The 23,813-nt window shown below is 38.6% G+C and overlaps 1 protein-coding gene across 5 annotated transcripts in view; it reads right to left on the reverse strand.

The window, feature by feature from the left end:
* The window catches only part of LOC140938734 (ATP-dependent RNA helicase DHX58-like), a 41,370-nt gene that overhangs the window by 12,034 nt on the left and 5,523 nt on the right, over positions 1-23,813 (reverse strand). Inside the window, exons 2-9 of one of the 5 annotated variants that reach the window (XM_073388249.1) lie at positions 15,578-15,720; positions 9,578-9,830; positions 8,822-8,875; positions 8,632-8,685; positions 7,822-8,019; positions 6,525-6,901; positions 5,193-5,411; positions 3,447-4,518 (exon numbers count right to left, since the gene is read on the reverse strand). In XM_073388249.1, the coding sequence (XP_073244350.1) occupies positions 3,447-4,518; positions 5,193-5,411; positions 6,525-6,901; positions 7,822-8,019; positions 8,632-8,685; positions 8,822-8,875; positions 9,578-9,830; positions 15,578-15,720 (2,370 nt within the window). The remainder of the gene's footprint in view (positions 1-3,446; positions 4,519-5,192; positions 5,412-6,524; positions 6,902-7,821; positions 8,020-8,631; positions 8,686-8,821; positions 8,876-9,577; positions 9,831-15,577; positions 15,721-23,813) is intronic. The other 4 variants (XM_073388252.1, XM_073388254.1, XM_073388251.1 and 1 more) reach the window with 4 other exon arrangements.

Raw genomic sequence — 23,813 nt, forward strand, 5'->3', positions numbered from 1 at the left:
TCGCCTTGTTACATCACGAAACAAGTAACCTTAGAGCTGTTAAATAAGTTATTTTGGTTACGCTTCACTATATTTAACGGACTTCGATACTTTCGTTTGGAGGCTGCCTTCAGCAACCCAAGCCTGTTCTTTGGTATGTTTTAGATAAATGTCTAAATATGTGATTAAACAAGGACTGAGAAAATTTGGAACTAAACCACATGAAGAAAAATGCCGCAGCAAACAACTACTAAATTAAAGTTTTTGTCACCGCATAAAAACCTGTTCTTCGTTTTGCAAGGTGGCTCGACTGGATTTTTTGGGGTTGATACCTCCTAACTTTGAGCATTAACTACGTCGGCATGAGAAAAGATATGGAAAAAAGGTTACCACAACTGTATTATATAAAGATGAAAATGTCTTAGATCTGGGTTTTATTGCAGTCGGAGTCGCCATGGCAACGTAATGAAGCCATTACGTTTTTCGAGCCACCTTAATTACTGTCAGTTTAACGAGTCTCGATATTTCATTGACAGTATCTTCTAGTGAAAGAGGAAGAGTTGTTCTATTGATGGAAAGTGTCCAAATTTCTCTCTGCGGCTTTTTTAAGAAGAGTTAGACTGCGTGCAGTCTCTCTTTTTCTTCTCTTTTTCTTCGTGCCTCTCCCGTCTCGCGCCATCAGTCACGCGCGTGGCCATTTGCGTGTCTCGCGTTTTGCTCGACGGACTACAGAAAAAAGAGAGACTGCTCGTAGTCTAGAGAAAAGTTGATGTTATCAAATTTCGAGTTTGAAATGTATTGAGACTCCGACCATGAAAACTGATATTCTTACTTTTCTCGAAATTAGAAGGCTTTTTGCTAGAACAATTTACATTAGAATACTTCTCTAACTAAGAGATGTCTATGGACAAAAAGGAAGGAAATCGATTTTCCAACACTTGCCACTGGATACTGGATCCCCCGTGGGGGGATGGGAGGGGGTACTCTCTATGATGGCCCGAGGCTCAGAAATGTTCATTGCAATCAATCCCCCATACTTCACTTGCATAAAAGGGTATGGGAGATATCAGAGCATCAAATAACTACATTGTTAATTTTATGTTTTCTCTAAAGTATTTTCCCATCTCTTTTCGTAATTTATAGAGAGCTTCGAGTGCAATTTTCTTCAACTCTTGCCTAGCGAGATTAAAGTTTCCATAAGGACTCATTATTAGTCCAAGATATTGGTAGGCCGGATTTGACGTTTTCCAGTTCATCAACGCCGTATCTGAACGTTTAGTAGTTTAAAGACTTTGCACAGTTATTAAAAATCATAATTTTTGTCTTGTCGAAATTTACACTTAAATAGGCATTTCACAGAACGATTCCAGCTTATTAAGGATTATTTGAAGGCTTTTTGCTGATCTAGAGAAGATCACTAGATCGTCTGCACATAAGAGACAATTTATAGATCCTTATCCTCTAGCATAATGTCGGTTGAACTCGCTGTATTTAGGAATGTTGGTGGATAACTTAGATGGGGAGGCCCAGAGCAGGTGATAACACGCAACCTTTCTTTACCCCGGCATGACAAGTAAAGGATTGGGTTAATTGGTTATCAATTTTAACTGCCGATTTATCATTTGAGTACATGGATATTAAAACGTCTAAGAAACCTCCTTAGACTCCTTCTTTTCTCAGTTTGTCGAATAGTTTCTGTCGGGGTATACAGTCGAAGGCTTTTCTAAAATCGACGAAGCATGAAAAAGTAAATTTCGGTGCTTACGTGCTTGTCAATAAGCACTTTAAATGGGAAGATGCTATCACCTGTGCCTTGCATTTTTCCGAAGCCTCCTTGTTCAGCTTTCAAACTTCCTTTTTGAACCATGTGGTCGAACAGTCGATTGTTGGGGATAGATGTAAAGAGCTTGCCTAGCGCAGAGAGGAAAGTGAGACCTCGGTAATTTTCGACTTTGAATCGATCGTCCTTCTTGTGAATAGGTACAATGAGGCGAAGACTCCAAAGAGCAGTGTATTTGCCAGTATCTAAGATTCGATTAAATTAATTTACTAAATGCCCTTTAAAGGCGGCCTTTCCGATTTTTATTGACTTCATTTAATATATTATCGATACCTGGAGAGCAGTTTGCCTTCAATTTGTTAATTGGAGCTTCGAACTCTTCATCAGTTATTGGATAATCAAGTGGGCTTTCCACTCTTTCGTTACTGTAGGTTTCCATATTCGTCTTCGGATTTAGTATATTATGGAGAGGGATCGCATTCTGTTGCTTAAAGTATTTATAAAACTGTTCCGTACTCACTGCTTCAGCTCCATGTGTTTTTGATTTTCGTAAGCTAAAGATTTTTCCTATTTGTCGCCAGGTCTCTTTAGAGTTCTGCATATCGATATTAGACACTCCTTTGCTGATATACGCCCGTTTCTTCCGTCTACAAGTTTGTTTGAACCTCTTCTTTTTCTTCCCTCGCAGTAGTTGTCTCAGTTCTGAATTATTACTGTTATGAGAAATTTTCAACCCTAGGGATTTCAGTTTCATTTCTTTTTCTGTTTCGTATTCCTGATCGAACCATTTGCTTTGTGATTTGCATTTAATGTTGCTGTCTCTCGCCTTCAATCCGGGTTCTTTGCATGCTTCCAACAAAGTTTCACTTAGTAATTCAGACGCAGTATCGCGATGCTATCATGTTTTACAGCTGCTTCTAACCCGGATTGAACTATTTGTGATTTGAGACCATATTCCAGGAGAAAAACCTATTATTTTCAGTCAAGATGAAGTCGGCTAATGTTTCAAAAGAATCTCGGTTAACAAAGTTAGCTTTTATCGCGAATGATAGGTGACAGTGATTCGATAAATTTGGCATTAATGGGTTAACAATAAGATATCGCACATTCCTTGGAATACTTTTTGATCCTATGACGTAATCAACAACACTCCTACCGTTATAATGAAAGCAGGTCTTTTTACCTTCCAGGTCACCAACAATCCCTCTATTAAGAATTCGTGAATTTAACGCTGTGCATGTTTCTAACAAATTTCAACCCCTAGAGTTCACGGTGCCCGAATCTTGTGACCGTCTTAAGCATTGTTCGTCATTCTCATAGTCCTCAGGGACATTCAGGAAAGCGTTGTCATCATCCAAGACTGTTTCCTGGATGTTACCTGTTCGTGCATTATAATCATCCTTTACACTTATGTCACCCTTTTGTGAACAAAAGCAAACATTATTTTGTTGAGTAACCCCCCCCCCCCTCCCCCCGGTGCTCGACATTTTCTGACCGTCGCCCTTAAGTTGCTAGCGCTTCAAACATTTTGTGCTAAGCTCGTCTTTACGAGAGCCAAATCATAACCTTGTCGTCAAACTGGACAAATTATCAGTTTTATAATCGCTCAAAGCCGACGTGCCACCAGTAGTAGAATTAACTGACTCAATTAATGATCAAAATAACTGAATTGATGACGTTTACTCACTATTCCCATCTCCACTGCCGACTAGTAGCACTGGTCTCAGCACTGCCTTAAGTTCTTCAGTCTCTTTGATCCAGTCCAGCAGCGCTTCTGTTGACTCACGAGTTCTAGTGAACAAAATCCCTTTTGGACCTTCCCACTCTGGGTGATGGCGAGCTTTCGTTTTTTTAGCCTTATCCTCTTCATTCGCCGTGTCTGACGAGGAGCTCTCAGCCATATCATCGTCAAGGTCGCCCATTGCTTCACTGTCACTTTCCTCATGTGAATGTACTGTTTTGTCGCAGGACGAAGAACTCCCAGCAGTATCCTGTTCGTGAACGCAAAGAATCTCACTGACACTTTTCCCAACTTTGTCGTCTTGGTAAACTTTGTCTGGTGAGGTCCTCTCCATAATTTCGTCTTTTTCTTTACCGCTGCATTCTCTCATTTCATCACCGTTCACGGCGTTTTCGTCATGGCCATGCCCTTTACCTTCCTTTTCACCTTGCCTGTAAGCTCTTTCTGTGGCGTTTTCATCAGCTAGTTTGGACAATTCCACGTCTCCATTTATCGCATCCATCGTGTTGCCTTCTCTTTCCAGGCAATTCTCATTTGCTGAGTTTCTTCTCGTCCCATCTTCTTTTTTGTTTTGGTTCGCCTTGGTCTGCTGGCCGTTGTCGCCTTGCTGAGGCTCTTTGTACTTTCCCAACAGCAACTCTTTAAGTTTCATTAGCTGCGGATTTTCGGGCTCGCCATTCTTTTGAATGAATTTATCTAACATTTCCATTGCTTTGTGGAAGAGCTTTTCTAGATTTTCATCAGCTTCCGTGAACTTTTCTCTATCCAACGAGTCGAAGTATTTCTGGAGATATTTTCTGGCATTTTTCATCCTTGTATTTGAATTCAAAGTAAGCGAGATATGATATTCACGAAGGTGTTCTGTGTAGGTCACCAGGTACCTGTCACCAACCGCCACCGCATCTTTGTAGAGTTCTTCTACCCACTGACGATACTGTTGACCTCCTTTGTCTGGGGGCCCTGCCTTGAAGGACTTGCCACTCATCCTCTTAAGCTGGTTTTCTATTTTTTCCATCACCTTTAAAAGAATACAAATGCAAATAAGCTTAAACTACTGGCGAGCCTTTGTTTGTTCTGGGTTTAAGGAGAGTATAATGGCCAACAGAAAAAGTTTGGGTGTAAGAAGTAAATAATTAGTCCGTTCCGGGGGTTTAAATAGTGGTGACGGCAAGAAACAGACGAGGGGTTGGGGTAGGATAAGGAGCGAAGCATTGACAACTTTAAAGACCAAAAAAGCAGCCGAAACCTAAGGTCGAAATAAGAGCCAACAAAGTTGGCGGAATGAGCCTTTGCAATTAAATTTCAAAGATGTTTTCGCATCTCTCTTTCTTCCTTTCTTCCGTTTTCCATTCGCTCTACATTTCGTGCCACTCTCCACTATCTGAAAGCCTGCAACAGGCCTGTTCATAATAGTATAGCTAGTTCAAATTCCAGGTGAAATTAATTTTCTGCTTGCTTTGATTGAAAGAAGCGTTTTAACTATAATAATAACTAACTCTTGATAGCTCGAATTAATTGCGCAGAAATTAGGGTCACCTGATGTTTCGCCTTCAGAGTCGATAGTCAAGTGAACCATGCTTATGGGAAGCTTGTGCGAGCATAGGTATCTTGTGTTAAACTGGACGACGATCAGAAAGGCAAACCGGATCATGAAGAAAAAATATTCCAGTATACTATCCCGTCTTTGATTACCTTCGAGATGATCTTTTCGAATGGATCCTGGTCACTCTTTTCCGCGACAAACGTTTCTTGGTCGGGAATGTTTGCATACTTTTGAAGCTCGGCCCGATTTTCCCTCACTGTAGAAATGGCTTCAGCATCTAAATTTGCAGATACAAGAATGATATGTTCTTCTGCTTTGTCCCTACTCGGTGCTCTACCCGCTCCAAGAGACGCTGTCAGGCCCACAATCTACACATGAACAACAAGAGGGGAAAAAGCTATGGTAACTTTGACATCGTTTTTTTACAAACCAACTGAAATTGAACTAATTGTCTCGTTGGTCTGCCAAAAACGTCCATCTACGAATATAAGCCTCGTACAAACGGATGCAACATTGTTGGCCAACAAATCCTAAAATCGGTGGATGTTGAATGTTGCGTCCTTTTGCACAAAAAGTTGTTAAGTGTTGTTGGGAATTGTTGCGCAAAGTTTGAAACCGGCCAAACTTTTGAGCCAACAAGCCCCCACATTTCTCTTGTTCCGTCATCTCCAAAGTGTAGCGCAACAATGTGTTGGATCCGTTTGCACATACCCTTTAAACACTCTTGGGGCCACAAGCGCGCATTACACATGATTTCCTTGAAGACAGCAACGCACTAACTTGATTACTTGATAGACCAACACGCGTGATGAGCCAACATGGTTCGGAGTTATTGTATCCGTTTGCACACCATTGCCAACCCCGACGCAAGAACTCCTAACATTGTTGCCACATCAATGTTAGGAGTTTATTTAGTGTAGAAAAATCCAAAACTCAGAGCAACAGTTGTAATTTACTACACTAGACATCTTCTTCAGAGCAGGTGGAAAGCCTTTCTGTTAATGCGAGTTTTGTAAAACAGTTGCGGGTTGTGACTCTTTTTAAATCTTTCTATTTTTATTTAGGGTGCATTTCACTGATCTTAATCCAGGACTAATAATACTCACAAATTTTCGACAAATACCCTCTACCTCAAATTTTTGGTCCCTTGGAATCCTATATTCTACTCATTAAGTTGAAGAGTTTATTTTTGACGTCATCATCACATCAGTTTTATTGTTAAAGATTATTTATGTGTTACGTAACTTCGTCAGATACCTTACTATTGGAGTTTCCTTCGCTTATCATTAACCCTGTTGATGGAACTGAATTTCTTACTCCAAGACTTCTGTTCACAACACTGATCTTTTTCTAGCATTACCTGGTTCTTTCGTTTACTTGATTCTCTTTGTGCGTTCCACGTATATTATGAGCATAGTTTGATAACAATACGATTTTAGGAAACACACAGGGAAAGACATTAAAAGAGAGTTGTGTGGTACCTGTGGTAAGCTGTGTTGGTATCCAGGCTGAGACTTTAACGCCAGGTACGTTCCCATAATATTGTTATAAGGATGCTCTTTGTTGGCGTGGTGACATTCATCGAATAACAATAGACTGATGTCTTTCAACTCCACTCTTTGATCTTTGTTCTCATTGTTTAGGGCGTTGACAAGTATCTGGGCTGTCATCACCACAACATTGTGGTCTTGCAGTAGGTACTTGAGCGGAATTTCTGTTGAATTAGCTCCAGAGATTTCTCCGACAGAATACTTGCCGCCAAAGAAATAATCAAATCGCTCCTTTTGTTGTAGGACGAGATTCACTGTGCTAACAATGAACACCACGCGACCTTTCTTTCTGTTGCTGGTACTGGAGGCTATTGAAAATGAAATTCAAATTACAGCTGTGTTCAAACATGCAGGGAACGTGAGACCAAGGGGATGTTGGTAAAGTGTGAGGGGGCTATTTCCAAAAAACTAAAGATTTACTAAGAGCAGAGTTTTCTCGGCCTCCCCACTTTAGGTCAATGTCCACTTCGCGGACATCCAGACACCCTTAAGAGGGGTAAAACGTGTGGCACGGACCAGTTTCTTTAAATCAACTCCGAAGTAGGTGGATATCAGAAGAAAACACTGAGAAGATTGTTTGACATAGCTTGCCAGATGAACATTCATCCTAAAAGAACTTTCAAAAGTAAATTACGCAAAGGTCTACTATATAATCTGTTTCAAATAATCCAAACTACCTTCATGATGGGAGCGACTAAATTTGTTTTCTCTCGTTGAATTGTTAAATACTCTATGAAAAATGAGAGCATCATGACTTCTAGAATTTTTGCTAGTTCATGTAGAAAACGAGATGAAACTGTTGTTATGTAGTAAAATCTCTTGGACATTAACAAGTTACAATTCTGGACAAAAAAAGGCAAAAGTCATTAAAAAATGAAGGAAAAAAATACGAGGACAATTTACGCTTTTATTTAAGCTGAAAGGTTACCTCTTTGTAGATATACCAAACGCAAAATTAAAGACGACTTCCTGATTCTTCGTTAAACCACCTAAAAACTCAAGTCCTTTAATTGTTTGTTCGAATCTTTTCCGTTTACTCGTTTACAGTTCATTCGAAGAATAAGGAAGCTTGTTAAATATCCAAAGTTAAGCACAAAATGTAATACTTCGCTCTGAATTAACCTATATGTGCGTCAATTTTATATCCTTCCGCGATGTTATTACGTAGAATGCACTTATCTCGTAGCTAATTACTGGTAGCGATTATAAGTGATTACTTCTCGCGTACCTGACTTCTCGTCATCGCTGTTTAACCTTTCGAGATGCTTCTTTGCTATTTCTATGGCCACGTAAGTTTTTCCACTGTTCGTGGGTGCACATATGATGGTATTTTTGCCTTGGATCGCCGGTTCTGCTAATTCCTTTTGATACTCTCTGAGCTTAAGCACTCCTGGGCCAAGCGCGTTTGCTTTGTCCCCCAAGAAAACTGTAGATTAAGGGGAATTGACTTTTAAGCGCCTTGTAAAAATAAATTAAGTTTAAGCCAGTAAAGCATGATTGGCGTACTAGTCTGTATAACCAAAGCTAACCAAAGAAAAGGAAAATAGATTTTAAGCCGGAAAATACAGCCGCCTCTTATGAGACGATGGAAGTCTGCTGTATTCGCAGACTAGTAGAGGGTGTATGTGTCGATGGTTTATAAGTGACCTATTTTATTTTCAACTTTTCGAATATGAGAGGTCTTGACAAGATATGTGAACTCAAGTATCTTCAGTTTTTTATTTAGGCATTCGTACACATATCTTTGGCTACGGTAAATAAATAAAACATTAACAACTACATTACGGCCATTTATACGAGGAAAAATAAGACGACGCGTCTTACATAAGACGCGAACTTTCCGTATAAACGGCACATTTCGTCTAAAATAAGACGCGGCTTAGCTAAGACGCGTCTTATTAGATAAGACATGCTCGCATAAATGGTACAGTTCGCGTCTTATCTAAGACACGTCTTATGTAAGACGCGTCTTATTTTTGCTCGTATAAATGGCCCTATTGTGTTTTTAAGCAATTAAACTGAATGAAAAAAAAACTACCTTCAGGAATAATGAATTCCATTTCTTGCTCGCTGTCTTCAACTCTTCCATTTTCTGAAGTAAAAAAGGACTGTTTTAACCTTCCAGCCGATGTCTAGCATTATCTTGAGTTACAACAAGGAGATAAATAAAAAGAGGGAAAGAAGTTACTAACTCTCTGGACATTTTGTGACTTCAGAGACAAATGTACCTGATTTTCTTGGAATAGAGAGCAAACGATCACTTTCTTGTTCAGACTCAATCTCTATCAGTTAGAGAAAATTATAAAAAAAAGCGTTAATCACTCAACTTGTTTGTAACAAACTGACGCCGATTAGTGAGGACCTGTGGGGATTAGGAGCGAATGACCATTTGATCGCAGTGAACAAAGCTTAACGATGGTAGGCTTTTGCCTAGTCCCTTGGCCTCGTTATCTCGCGTGGCCTATGCGTCCTGTGTCAAGAGGTGCGCCGAAATACATTGACTGAAAAATACTTTGAAAACGCGGTATAGGGGTTCAGGGGTAAAGTAGGCTTATGGTAAGCTGAACAGAGAAAGGTTAAGATCCCTAAATGTAAATATAAATTTAGCTAAGTCTTTGTACTGTATACTACGGCTAACATGTTAGCGTCTGAAAAGTCGCCTTTCCAACTGCCAAACTAAATAAAACTGAATTCACTGCCTAATTTAACTTTTATCAAATGCTCGCGAACTTGCATACCACTATTTCACTATGACGGTACAGTAAAAAACCCCTAGTGACTCAAAAATTGGTTGTACAAACATAACATCGGTTTACTATTTACACCTCATATCTAAAAAAAATGTGTGATCCCCCAGATTTGACACATTTAAAATGAATATTTCGGCATCGTGTCAAGATGGATTGCCTCAAAACTATGATTATCATATCTTGGTACCTGTTACAATTCACAACTGTACAATTTATTACGCAATTATTCAATACCTTTCAGCTTGTCTCTTATTTTTTTGAACGTCTTTGTACAAAGGTTAAGTTCCAGTTTCGGAGTCTTTTCCAAACCCTCCTTTTGTAAATCCTTCAGCGCGTCTTTTACGAACACTGTTTGCAGCATGGACTGGAATTCTCCCTCAGTGTACATGTCCCATAGTTCATTTGCTGCTTGTTCACTTGACAGACGGAACGTTAAGATAATGGAGCCTCTTGAGGTGTTAACAAACGCTGCACCCTTAGGAAGATGCTATAAAAGAAAACTGTGCATGTTATTGTCGTCGTCGTCATCATTGTCGTTATCATCATCATCATGACAATAGTCATCATTATGGAGCCGTCATTAGTTTCAAAAACTCATGTCTGCTGCGTCTATGACATCCCGCCACCATGCCCTCTGGAAGCGAGGTCGAGGAAGAGAAATAGGGTTTTCTCCCTCCCTTAACCCCAACATCTTTTTCGCAGGCTTCATTAGTAGGCTAGAGTAAATACCAAAATCTGGTCATAAGGATAAATAATCAATTTATTACCTGACTGTAAAGGCAACACTTTGTCAGAGCTATCACTTAAACGATGATTAGAGTGCAGAGGGGTTATTAGACCACTTGTTCGATTCCCGTGTCCAAAGCAATACTCAGGCCAGGGTCTTAAAACAACTAGGAAGAAGTACTACACCCTATTTGTCCCCCAGACTTTTGCATAAGCATTGTCTTCAATTTTGTTTTTGTATTTGTAGTTTATAATAATATGATCTTAGATAGATGAATGCGTAATAGCAATAAGAACTAAAAACCTAAATTATACAAGCTACAGGTTAAAAATGTTAAAATGTTCAGTTAATTTCTTTAAAAGATGCGTCTAAAATGTTCCATTCCTTAGCGCATTGATAACAAAGTCTCTGGTTTCCGTAATTTATTTTGCCACACAGATAAATTACATGATTACAATTACAAAGAAAGATACAAAAATGTACAAAGTAATGGCGAGGGGGCCTAAAGGAAACTATAAAGGTTATGTTAATTAGAACACAATTCTTATCTAAAGAAATTAAAGTAACCATACGGCTGTATATTAAGGAAAAAGACACTGAAATGTTGAATATTAAACAGTTTTTCCAGATTTTTGCTAGAATACACTAATACATGTAATTATTGCAAATAAATGTTTAAGTGCTTTTTTAAATGAGACAGCGGAAGAAGAGTGTCAGTTTTTAAGGAGAACAAGTTATAATAAGGTCCTTGATAAAAGACAGAAAATTGTTTGATTTGAGTAAGACAGAACGGCAAACGAAATTTGTAGGGGTTTCTTGGATTTACCTTTGCAAGCTAAATTTACAATGAAATTATCAAGCTAGATCATGGTTTTGATAGGAGAACATAACCAAGCAATTTTTATTAAGTATATATCATGAAATTTTAAAATACAAAGATTTTTGAAGATTGGGTCAGTATGTGAAATGTGGATCAAAAGGAGTTTTAGCTATAGTTCTGATCTGATCACTCGCTCCTGTGTAATCTCAAGACGAATAAGGTTAGTATTATAAGTTGAGGCCCAAGCTATGTTGCCTCAAAAAAGAATGGATAGACTATGTAAAAAAATGTAATGTTAGTAAACGTTTAGTCAATAGAAACTGGACTTGCGGATTTAGAAACTTTGTATTTATAACCTGTATTTCTATCCTTACAAAATATGAGCTTATTTGAAATGTTAATATCATAATGTCCATTAATTACATTAAAAAAAATGTAATATCTCTAGTGAACCTCCTATGAGATAATGACAACAATTTTAGCTTAGATAGTCTAGTATCATAATCATCATCACACCTAGTGATCCGTCTGGTAGCTCTTAGCTGAACAGCCTCCAATTTAAGAACGTTACGTTTAGTATGAGGGTTCCAAGTTTCGCATGAATATTCTAATAAAGGTCTCACAAGACTACAATAAAGTGTGTTCATGGTATCAATATCCTTTAAGTCCCTACAAGTCCTCTTAACCAACCCTAAAACCCTATTAGCCTTAGCAGTTATTTTATCTACGTGTTGGTTCCATGAAAGATTACTAGCAGTAATTAATCCTAATTCTTTATACACATCAACACTTTCCAAAGGTTGACCTTCAATATTATACACCCCAACTAAGGGTGACTTTTTCCTGGTTATTCGCATGATCTTACATTTCTTGATATTAATTCTCATCTTATTCATCTTACAGCAATCTGAAATTTTATCTATGTCACTTTGAAAAGTAGACAGATCTTCTTGAGTACTAATAAACGTCTACATTTTACTGTCATCAGCATACAAAGCAATTGAACTGTCCTTACTAATTACCCCCGGTAAATCGTTGATGTAGACTATGAAGAATAATGGTCCCAACAAAGAACCCTGTGGGACACCAGAGGTTACGGTTAACCAGTCGGAAGCCTCTCCTTTCACTACAACACGCTGTTGACGTTCTGTTAAATAATATCTACACCAATTTAGCAAGTCTCCATGGACACCATATTTGAAAAGTTTGGTAAATAGAATATTGACAGACAAGGTCAAAAGCCTTTGAAAAGTCTATAAATACTACACCAACTTGACCTCTTTTGTCCAAGACTTTGAACCAATCATGATGTACTAAGAGTAGTTGAGTAGTGCAGGAACGACAAGTGAGTAAGCCGTGATGAGAATCATGTATGAATCTAATAACTTGATCATAAATAGCATTGACAATTCATATTGAGAATGCTCCAAATTCAAATGAAACAAAGCCTCTCAATCTCGCTTTCAAACTAAGGAGCGTGCGACTTCTCGAAGTTTTCATTCAAAAACTGGGGTACAAATAAGTTGTAAAAAACTTTAATTTTTGATTTTTTGTTATAAATCTAGTCACCCATTAAAATATAGTTACAGATAAATTTCAAATAGTGCCCGAAAAATGAACCAGAAGTGACAGATACGCGTCAAATATTAAAAGTATCGATCATTTAAACTGATGCAACGTGGATTCTATAGCCTCATGATATTATTCTCAATTAATGCTATGAATGAGCAAACACAAAAGCATATGCATAGAAAATATCTCTTAAATATTTTATTCAAAAACACACCAGCTTATCCTTCCAAGAACTTCGCGTAACACATCCGTTCACGCAAGTAAAATCGGCTAAGCACATGCTAAAATCCCCCCAAAACAAATTCATGTCAAATCAAAGCGTATTTCGCAATTTTTCTAAAAAGAGGACTATAGCGCTCTGCCGCAGTTTACTGAACTTTGAATCGATAATTTCCTCAAAATTACTGCGTGTAATTGAAGCGGCAGCCATATGTTTTGTTATGGAGCGTGAGCGAACAAAAAAATAGCAAAACTCCAGAATACGCGTGCGTGCAGACATAAAACTGGTTTATCCAGTATGAAACTTATTTCACTCATCCAAATCGCGGGATCATCGGCAAATCAAAGGAGTTTGAACAGTCACTTCCGCTTTCTTATCTAGGAAAGATCGGAGCGACTCTGCTAGGAGGGTAGACCAATATACTAGCGAAGTAACTGTTAAACCTATTCCACTGGATTAGTCTCTTTACCGTCTGATCTTAATATTGCATTGAAGTGAGGCCTTGACTTTTTTCTATTTAAGACTTCGTTTAACATTTTCCAGGTCACGCGAGTATTTGATTTAGCATCGTCCAATTTCGTTCCATAATACCGACGCCCAGCCAAACGAAATGTATGATTAAATTTGCTCTTGTATGTTTTGCAGAGTAAAGCGTTTTCCGTTGTTGGAACTTGAAGATATTTTATAGAATTTATTCTTAGTAGTTATGACTACTACTCTTTGATGAAATTAAGAAGTAGCTTTCGTTAATCACAGTTTTTAAAAGCACCTCTGCTTTCGAGTCGCGTTCTTGAGAGGAAAGCAATCATTATAAATCTTTGTATGCATTTCAGTTCATGAAAGCGTTTGCACGCAATATTTGGCTCGTCAAAAGCTTAAATCGAAGACCAATCAATATCTTTTAGTTTTTCAACAAAGTTAGGAATATTATTCGAGATTCTTATATGTAATATAAAAGGGATCTTGTCGACATCAATTTACCGATTAGGGGCGTTCCTGGGCAGATTCAAGCTTTACGCCCGCCACCAGGATGTTGGTGATAAACACTTACCAATTTACACCGGTAAAGGACCCAGGTTTTACAGGCCCTAAAGCAACTTTAGTCGGACCTCTAAGTTACAATCAGTTTACGTAAATGTTGTATCTCCCTTCTTCTATTTAATATGAATAACGCAAAGACAGAGCTGTTTCAGAGTGGCATTATAAAATGTAAGGCCGAAAATGCCAATCTGCGGGGGTTTCCTGGAGCAGAACTCCTGGACCACCTTGTCTGTGTCGATGCTCGTGTCCCTATACGCATATAGAAGCGCGAGCCCAGCGAGCCTCTGCCTCTTGACACAAAGATATTTACTCGGCGTCGCCTGTCTGCCCGGGCAAAATCTTGCGACATCTGTCTATACTGTACATTGAATGTAAAACTAGAGTGTAGGAGCGCAGCAGGGCTCTTTCTTGAGGAGCTGCAAGCCATCGTTGATACTCTCGGCAAACATTTGGAATATGAAAACACACAAAAAAGATTGTGACTTTTTTTTTCAATTTGGCCGTTTGAAAAAAAAAATCACCCCAAAATCTTCTAAGCGCGTGCTTAACTACCTTACACTCAGGTACGCCCCTGCAGATGTGCTATCTAAATGAACTGAAAGACGGGCAGATGATCTGAAATGTATAAACCGCTTCTCGATCACACAAAAAATGTTATTTAGAAAAATATTATTACTTAACGTAGCCGTCTGAGAAGTAATTTGTGAAGGACGTGCAACTCAAAGAAAAACATATTACAGTACATTCCATCCAGGAATATTGGAATGTGAGGTGATGATTTTGACAGTTAATCAAATTAACATTAAAGTTTCACTTGGAATGGCTGTAAGTATAATACCCAGGAGAATTAAAAACAGAGGTTATGACAAATTTGGGTGGCAAACAAGGTGTATTATGGAAGATGTGCAAATGGAGAATGGCTTGGATTACCCATAGTTCTCTAAATGGCTCTCCCGGCCGTTAGTAATGCATCAACTTACTGCAGTTGCATTTGCTTTCTTCAGAGAACATTTCACTGAAAATCAGTACGATTTAGCCAGACCAGTTTAATTCTACGCAGTATGCACGGTAATTAAAGTTTTTTAGCGAAAATTTCGAGAAAAGGCCACTCTTTCATTTTCAAAATGATCTGTCTGCTCTCACTTTCGTTGAGCGCCGTTAAATAATGTGCGCAAAGTAAAACTCTTGTTCCCGTATACGTTTTAAAAGGTTTCAACACTCATAACCTCCGTTTTTATAAAATAACTAAGATAGTACGCGAGCTCTGATTGGCTGAGAGGAGTGTTTGCATGAGAGTATGTAAACATGGTTGTGGCGTCGAATTGTTTGGCTTTTCGCACGCTAATCACGTAAGCAAGAATTTGAAAAAGTTTTCAAGTTCAAAACTCGACAAGTTTACTTTATTTACCCATTCCTTCGTCGGCTGAAACTTGGAAAATCGTTATAAAGAAAGTGTGTCAATTTTTTTTCGCTTAAGCTTACATTTTAAGCGAGAAAAGTCCGTATTTTGGAAAGCATCTTTTTGCAAAACAAGAACTGATTACGCGAGCAAGACTTCGTGGACAAGACTTTGCGAGTGGTAAGAATTTCTCTTTTAATCAGTGCCATAGAAAGAGTTTTGCGTTTTTTCCCGGGAAATTTATTTTATAAAAGCAATAGAAAACGTTTTCCGCGTTTGCATAGCCTGATATAAACGCGAGAGGGGTTGGGAGAATTCGAGACAGTTATGCAAACCCGAGACGAAGTCGAGGGTTTGCATAACTGTCGAGCTATGCAAACGCGGAAAACGTTTTCTATTGCTTAAATAGATCAGCTGGGTGTGCACAGAGAAATGAATAAAAAACTATCGCCTACCTTTTGAAGTTCTTTTCGCATTCTTTTGCTTTCAGAAGACTTTTGGTCGCTAAAAATATCAGCAACATCATGCTCTATTTCACAAAAACTTTCAGTCTGCACTTCACATCCCTCTGGTAGGAGGTTTCCGGAAATCGCCACATCTAATGGCAATTTAAAAAAGAAAGAAAAGTATGTTGCTCAGTTGCAAAAAATAATACATACATACATACATACATACATAAATGCTTTATTGAACACTTCCCCTTAGCGGCTTTTCAGCGTCAATTACAAAAACGAATTCAAACACATAATAACGTAAAAAGATTGACAATACATGTTAATTAAAAATTACAAATTATTTCAAATATCATTCCCTCCCAATCCTTCCTCTTAAATCCAATCCCCTTAACAGTTATTCTGAAATTATTAATTATTATTTATAATTATTCCCTCTTAAATTTGTCTAAAAGTGTCCCTGTAAGCTTATACCTAAAACTATTAACATCAATGCTTAACTTAACATTGTTGTCTAAATAATTCCAAATTCCAACTCGACTCCCAACGGATTGTCCAAGAAATGAATGAAGATCTGCTGCAGGTGCGCAACTGGTGCTTCGAAAATCAGCTATTACTGAATACAAACAAGACAAAATTAATTGTTTTCGGGAGCTGACAGATGACCTCTAAGCTCCATGAATTTCATTTGTCTTTGTTCGGAAAGGACATTTCCCCAGTGCAATCAGCGAGAGATCTTGGCTTAATTTTGAGTCCGAACTTAACATTTGATAACCATATAACGACCTCAGTGTCGGAATGTATCGCACGTCTGGCGCAAATTAACCGGGTCAAACATTGCTTAGACAAAGATACGTTGTTAACCGTAATACATGCCTTAGTCTTCAGCAAAATGTACTGCTGTTCGAATGTTTGGGCAAATATCACAAGTAAGAATGTTAGAAAATTGCAGGCCGTTCAAACCTTTGCTTGCCGAATCGTCAGCGGTGCGAAAAAGTATGATCATGTAACACCCCTCTTAAAAAGCCTGTCTTGGTCTCTTGTAAAGGACCAACTATACTATCGCCAAGCTATTATGGCCCTCAAATGCATGACCGGTCACGCCCCTGAATATCTTACATCCCAATTTATTACCCGTGAACAAGTTAGCGAACGAACAACTCGGAGTAGCCAAAAGCTGAACATCCCCCTAACTACAACATATACACTGAAAAGAAGAGGTGCCAAGATGGATCCTTGTGGTACTCTAATCGTGACAGGTAGAAAGTCAAACAAACTTGAGTTGATACGTACTGTTTGATATCTAGATGAAAGATAGCTCTGGAACCATAAAATCGCCTGGCTGGATAAACCTATTTAGTATATACTAAAACAGTGGATAGTATTTTTCGCGTGCTCTGATTGGCTACTCAATCAGTGAATATCCTGCACTATTCACTGATTCACCTCCATTTCCTCCGAGCGAGCGAAACCAAACTAGCTAAGTTGCGAGAAAAATGCTTTCCCGGTTTACTGCTGTGACAAACAGAGAAATTTCACAAATAATCAAGCAAGCTGTTCCCGAAAAACACGAAGAAGATGACAAAGTTCGGTTTGGAAGTTTTAATAGGTAAATCTTTGTCTCTTTTACTTGAATTTATCGATGAAACCGGAGAAAAAGTTTTTTATTTTCAAATGCAAATTAAGCTTAAGTCTTGTTTATAAATAAGCTTAAAACTAAATTTAATAATCGTTTTTAAAGAATGATTTTAAATACAAAAAGAATTCACAACTCCTTTTCAAGAAATTTCCCCGCAAGAGCTAAACCTAGTAATAGTTGACACTACAGCTGCCCCCGCTCCGTATATTGTCGGTCAATAGTATTCTTGCTCGTTGTGTAGCTCTTTGATATTTACCGATTCATAATGAAGATTTTCATACATATTCCATACAATAGGTGAGATAAATACAGGAAATGTATGGTTCCATGCACAGGTTCAGTTCGATTTACACAGCTTTGACCAAAACTTTCTCAGTTTCGAGAATAGTTTATTCTAAACCATAAGAAAAGATTTAATTAGAAGTTAAATTTTTCGCTATTTCTCTTTCACTTTTTACATTCAGTTCATTTAATTTGCCGTAAAGTAAGCCTTAGAAATTAAAAGGACGTTCATGGTGGGCAAATAAGACGCAAAATATTACGAGGTAGGAAATACTTTTGCATTTTTTATTCGTTTGAGCTCAAACTTTGCAGGATGGTAGAACTTTGTATTCCAAAAAATCCTATGTTTTTTGTTTTTCGATTTTAACGTCTTTTGGCGATCCCTTCGGGATTTTCTGTCTTTACGTCATCCTAACCATTTCGTACTTGCGGGCTCAAACAATAGAAACATCATCATTACCTTCCTCGCAGCCCCTGTTCAAGCAAATCGAGATTTTTTCAGGCATACTGACTGCATGTTTCAACTGTAAGTACTTTCCTTTATTTTCGCGCGAGTTACTAGAGTGCCCTCTCGGGATTACACCTTCTGGGCGAAGTCCCCGCGGGGGCAAAAATGCCTTCAAACGTTTTATTTGTCGGCAAGAATTGTTTCAAGGCGTTTAAGGGGGGGGGCGGGGGGGTAAGAAAGAAAAGAAGGAGGTAGGAAAAAAAAGAGAGGGGATTGAGGAGCGAGGGAAGGGAACGCCTGCTATAATAACTCCGTCTTGTTCACCTTCGCGGACGCTGGCATCCGCAAATTCTGATTGGATAATCAGGCAAAAGAACAAGCTTGTTCAGCAAACACAACTTCCGATTTCAGTTAGCCTGCGTCGTGTTGTAATCAGAAGAACGGGAACGTCATTTGACGACGGGAAAACGCCCGGAAAGGACTAAACTCGACTTCCGGTGCTCAATTTGCCACTCTGCCATTGGTCAAGCCAGTTGTTTGATTTGCGTGCGCCGTCGTCAACTGACGCTCCCGTTCCGTTGTTAAATCCAGCCTATTTTCTGAACGATGACTTCTTCCGTGGGATTCAAAATCAAGACCGGTGCCTTAAGCTGAGTGCTTGGCTTTCCCGAAATATCTTCTATATTACAATAATTCAACAAAATATCGGGATCTTGTCCAGTGAGTGTAAGTGTTACTTGCACAGGCGTCTGTGTATAAAATGCTTCAATACCAGCAATTCCAAATTCTGCGTCCGACGAGTCACTCACTGTCGAACTTTCTGCAAACAAGGTCTTCCTTCTGGCATGATAGTGATGGGAAGCTGTATTTTGCTTCAATCTTCCTCAGACTCTCAATGTAAATTTTCCTCGACATTAGCGTTTCTTACAGCTTTCTCGATCAAACTGTACAGTTCAGCTACTTTTCTAATTTTGCGACCAGAAGGTCTGTAGACCCGTTCTTATAAGTTTTCATTTCTGGTTAATCGCGACCAAATAAAGCCAAAACAACGAGCTTAAATCAGCCCTGCACTTTCAACTCTTCCCGTCGGTGAAAACAAATTTTCAAATGAGGCTCGTCCTCCCCCAGAAGTAACGTTAACGCCACAGAATCTAAAACTGCTGTTTTTTGGAAAGTTTACATTGGGTTTCCGTCCCTTTTACAAATTTTTCTGGGAGTCGCGGCGCCGACATTCTGTTACGAAGATTTTCTCATGTTCTACAGCTACGAAACCGCCGTTGGCGATACATTTCCGCGTGACGTCAGTCATGCAGAAAAGGGCACGCCTAATTGACAGTGAAGTGACAGCTGGGATAATTGAAATAAGGGGCGAAATGCAGAAGACGCGGGCTTTCGTGGCAGGCGTTTCCCTTCCTCTCTTTCTTACACTTCAGCCACCCCCCCCCCCCCCCCCCACCCCTCACACACAAACACACCCAGCCCCTTAACGCCTGTCGTAGTTTCTTTATTTGAGGTTCATGGTTGAGACTGTCGAAAGCTTTGCTCATGTCTAAAAAGACGGAGGCAGTAAGTTCTTTTTATCCATGACTTTTATGATACAGTCATTAGAATGGATGATTGATTTCTCAGTAGAATGATGTTTCTCTTTACCACTTTGCGCAGTTGCAAGTCGATCCTTGGAAATCAAATATAGGTCTACTTGTTTATGTACTACTCGTTCACACACTTTCGACAGGGTAGGTAGTAGCGATATTGAACGATTATTTAAGCAATAGACCACACTTTCTATGGGTTTACCGGCGTGATAACCCACTTGGGATGTTGGGAGAACACGAGAAAAGTTTGTAAATCACGAGGCGAAGGCGAGTGATTTACAAGCTTTTCGAGTGTTCTCCCAACATCCCAAGTGGGTTATCACGCCGGTAAACCCATAGAAAGTGTGGTCTATTGCTTTTATAAAATAACTTCTAGAAGAATGGAGTGTTTTAGGTAAAAAATATGGTTCTAGTACCGTGATCAAGTCACGTCTTCTCTCTAAAGTCATCATAAGCCAATCATAACTCACGATTTAATAGCGTTGAACTTTCTCAAAACTCAGTTCAGTCAAACAACAAACAACAGCACTTCAAAACACGAGTTTTTGCACTCATTACATGATAACTTATGAAAGTTGTTTTACAGAAAAAGTCAACACATATTCATGCGAACATACAATGAAAGAATACGTTCATGGTTTGTTTACTACAGAAGTAGAAATTAATTGAACATCAGACTGTACGCAGCTGTATTTTGTTGAGTCGATCCGTAAGAATTTCATTGTTACAGACGGAACTGACAGCTATTGTAATGGAGGACTTCATTCACTTTTTACAAGCTGCAGTGGTTTGAGATCTGTTTTCTGGACTATTATGATCAAGAAATGCTGGGGTAACGACGTGGCTACATTTGCGAAGTTGTCGCATGTAACTTTATATGCGCGTACAGCGACCGATGGAAATATGTCAGTGGTGGAGAAAAGTTTCTTTGCCGTAGCCACATATTGGCGTAAATATTTGTCGATTCGTGAAGTCAGGTGGTTTGAGGTAGGTTATGGCATCGATATCACCGAATAATTTGTGCAAATGTTGGAAAAAACCGGCACGAAACTCTGACATCTTTCATCATCGTTGGCAGCTTGTTTACAACCTACAGCGGCAGATTTTGTACCATATCTTGATCAGAGATCTCTTTTTGGAACAATTTCTTTCATTAAGGCATTTAATTTTGACATAAAATAAATCAAGAATGCTAAAACTATCCGTTTTGTTGCTGGTTGGCACATGGGTAAGTTTTCCTAGAGACTTTCTACACCAGAAATTCACACAGTTATTGTCTTTCTCTGCGATTGGCATCGTCGTGAAATGTAGACTGTTTTCCAGCTTTGTACTCTATAACTTCTAAAGCTATGGCAGTAGCGAATTGTGAGGCTCAGTAATAAAATGTGGAAACCAACGTTTTTAATATTAAGAAGGGCTGGGTAAGTAACTTGTTCTGTTTTTTAGCCTTTCTAAAATCGTTGTTTGCAGATCAATAGCGGGTTTTGTTTATGGCTCGTGGTCCGGATGCCTTTTTCTATGGGTTTACCGGTATAATAAACCATAGGTTTTTGACCAATCAGATCACGCGTACTATCTCAGTTATTTTATAATGTTTGGTAATTCATAGTCGTCGGTCTTGGTCTTGGGGATTGAAACAACCTCTGCTATTTTCCACTCTATGGGAAAAATGCTACTTGAAAGCGAAGTGTTAATAAGGTCAGTAATTGATGGAAAGAATCGAAGATATACGGCAGTCTTTGTAAAATCAATTCAGTCCCTTATAAATAAATAATAAATAAAATAATAACAATAACAATCCATAATAACAATAATTGTAAAAGTAAATTATAATTATCTGATAAAAATCTCCCAGAATCCAGTTTGAGGCAATTTCTCAAAAAGCCTTATAACTTTGACAATTTTGTGCGCAGAAGACTGTCGGACCACAACAAGATAACAGTTGCCATAAAACATCTTCCATGTCACATCTAAGGTAATGACGTCATCAGTCACTTGACTATTTCCGAATTAGACTTTTTTGTTGCTGTGAAACGATTTCATTAAAGAGTTAAAAACAGATAGTATATTTGAGGTTTTAGTTTTGTGGGGCATTTAAATATAACCGGTTGACATCCGGCATTAAGAATTTAAGGGGGTAATGAACGCGAGCGGAAAAGTAGGGAGACGAGGCCGAGGGCTGTAGAGAGTCAACCTTTTATCAGACGGCAGAGAAAATGTGCGGGAAAGTAATGTTCTACCTGATAATTTTTCTCATGACCAAAAGAGGGACATGGCGTCATCAGTCATGTGATCAAAGCGTTTTGAATGTTTTAGTTCGTTTTTAAAGTACCTTTTCTGTCATAAATTGGCAGGTTTTTGCTGTTTTTCTCAACAATTCTTTACACTGTATTGTCTCTGAGCAATTATCATTCCATTTGCAAAGCAGAAGCAAACGAAAACTGAGCCAGAAGTTTAAAAGTTGCGTAAATTTGGCCGATATTGAAAGTTAAAATCGACAAGGAGACCTACTCTTGAGACTTTTGTAAAATCCTTTTTTCGACTTAACTGTTCGTTTACCGAAATAAATGTTCAACGTTTGTTAGTAAAGGAGAACTTTAAGAACTAAAAGGATGTGTTTTGCGGCCACATTGTTTTTCTTCATTCCGGGGAGAGAGGTCATATAGTAACTCTTCTAACCCTAGAAACCAAATGGTTTGCTACCCTAACCTAAAACATTGGAAATAATGATGAACAATGTTGTGTTACTGTTTTCCCCGACCGATGAAAAGACACCTTACGAGCAGGGAGAGAATCGTACGGTCATACGGTTCGGTCGGTAGCCCCACGATTGATAGTTCATAAATTTCTTAAACGTTCCCCGGCATGGACCAGCCTGAAAGAGTATTAATGGTTTTATATTGTGAGCTTTACGTCTAGCTTCTATCAGTTAAAGATTTAATTTTACACGGAAATTTAAAAAAAGCGAAAAATTCATCTTTGAAAACTGTAAAACACCATAAAGAAGCAATATATGCCTCTTTTAAACTCGAATTGTTAGCGTTTACCGTGAGGTGGTCCAGTGGATTGAGGCGTTAACTTTCAGTTCTAATTGATTGTGAGGGTCCAAGTTACAATCCCCTTAAAGCAAATTTTTCGTAACCTTTTTTTTTTTTCTTTAAAATCTCTTTTTCACTCTCCTTTTTACCTGTGTGGTGCATATAATATAATGTGGTAAACTGAAAGCAAAGTTTACAGGAATATAAAAAATGCGGCATGATACTGTCATCATTACCCAGCTCAATTGTCGATTTTCGCATGTGCATAATTTAATTCCAGCGGTGACTGCTTTGAGATGGGACGTCTGAATCAACTAAATTCGACAGTTTCAATTTAAATACGACTTTGTCGAATCTGTGACCGAAGCAGTCGGAAATTCGACTTAGGTTCAACATTTGAAGTAGAAGTCGCATTTTACATGTGCCGAAAATAATGCATTTGTTATAGAAACCCTCATCCATATTGGATAAAAAAATATTTAGAAACTGGGAATATTTACAACAAACGAACAGGGGTCTTTTTTTGCAAGAGCATGCGCACTGAGGCTTGATAAAGAGCACGCGACTAGTGACAGCGACCGTGGTGCATATTCATAGGAACCAAATTCCTCACTTTGAAAGCCTGCATGAGATTCAAATGGTAGCAGGAACTAAGGAAAGACCTTCACTGTACAAAATAAGTAAAGATATGTTGATTTAAAGCGGAGACTGATGCGCTGAACGAGTTGAAAGAGCAAGTTTCTCAAGCATGTCTGACACGAACTTGGCTGCTTGTTGTTGTTTAGCGCTCGACTCGTGTCTTGATTCCCCTTCAAGAACCACAATGTTTGGCATAGAATGCATTGTGGTGGGAAGCTATTGAGCAAAATGTTCTTTATTTAGTGTTTGTCTATAAATCGAATCTAAATTACTTTCTCGATGCAGTGGAGAATTTTTGTCAATAATTTGTGGGTACCTGATTTAGCCGTATTTCGGGAGTGGATTAATAACGATCAGCGGGCGACTACCACGCCGTTATCAGTTGGAATGGAAAGTTGTTCCCTTACTCAAGCATATTAAGGTATGGCTCAATTTTTGGTCTCGACCCCCCGCGAAGATAAAACTGTTTTTTCTTCTACGGCCATGCATTTTAATTCTAAAAGTTAGTAAAAACTTTCGGGAATTGCCTTTTGAGGCATTGAATCGATTACGGTTGAACTGATGTGGTCACGTGAAACGTGACGTCATAATGCTATTC

Source organism: Porites lutea, chromosome 5, assembly GCF_958299795.1.
Source record: "Porites lutea chromosome 5, jaPorLute2.1, whole genome shotgun sequence".
NCBI classification, from domain to species: domain Eukaryota; kingdom Metazoa; phylum Cnidaria; class Anthozoa; order Scleractinia; family Poritidae; genus Porites; species Porites lutea.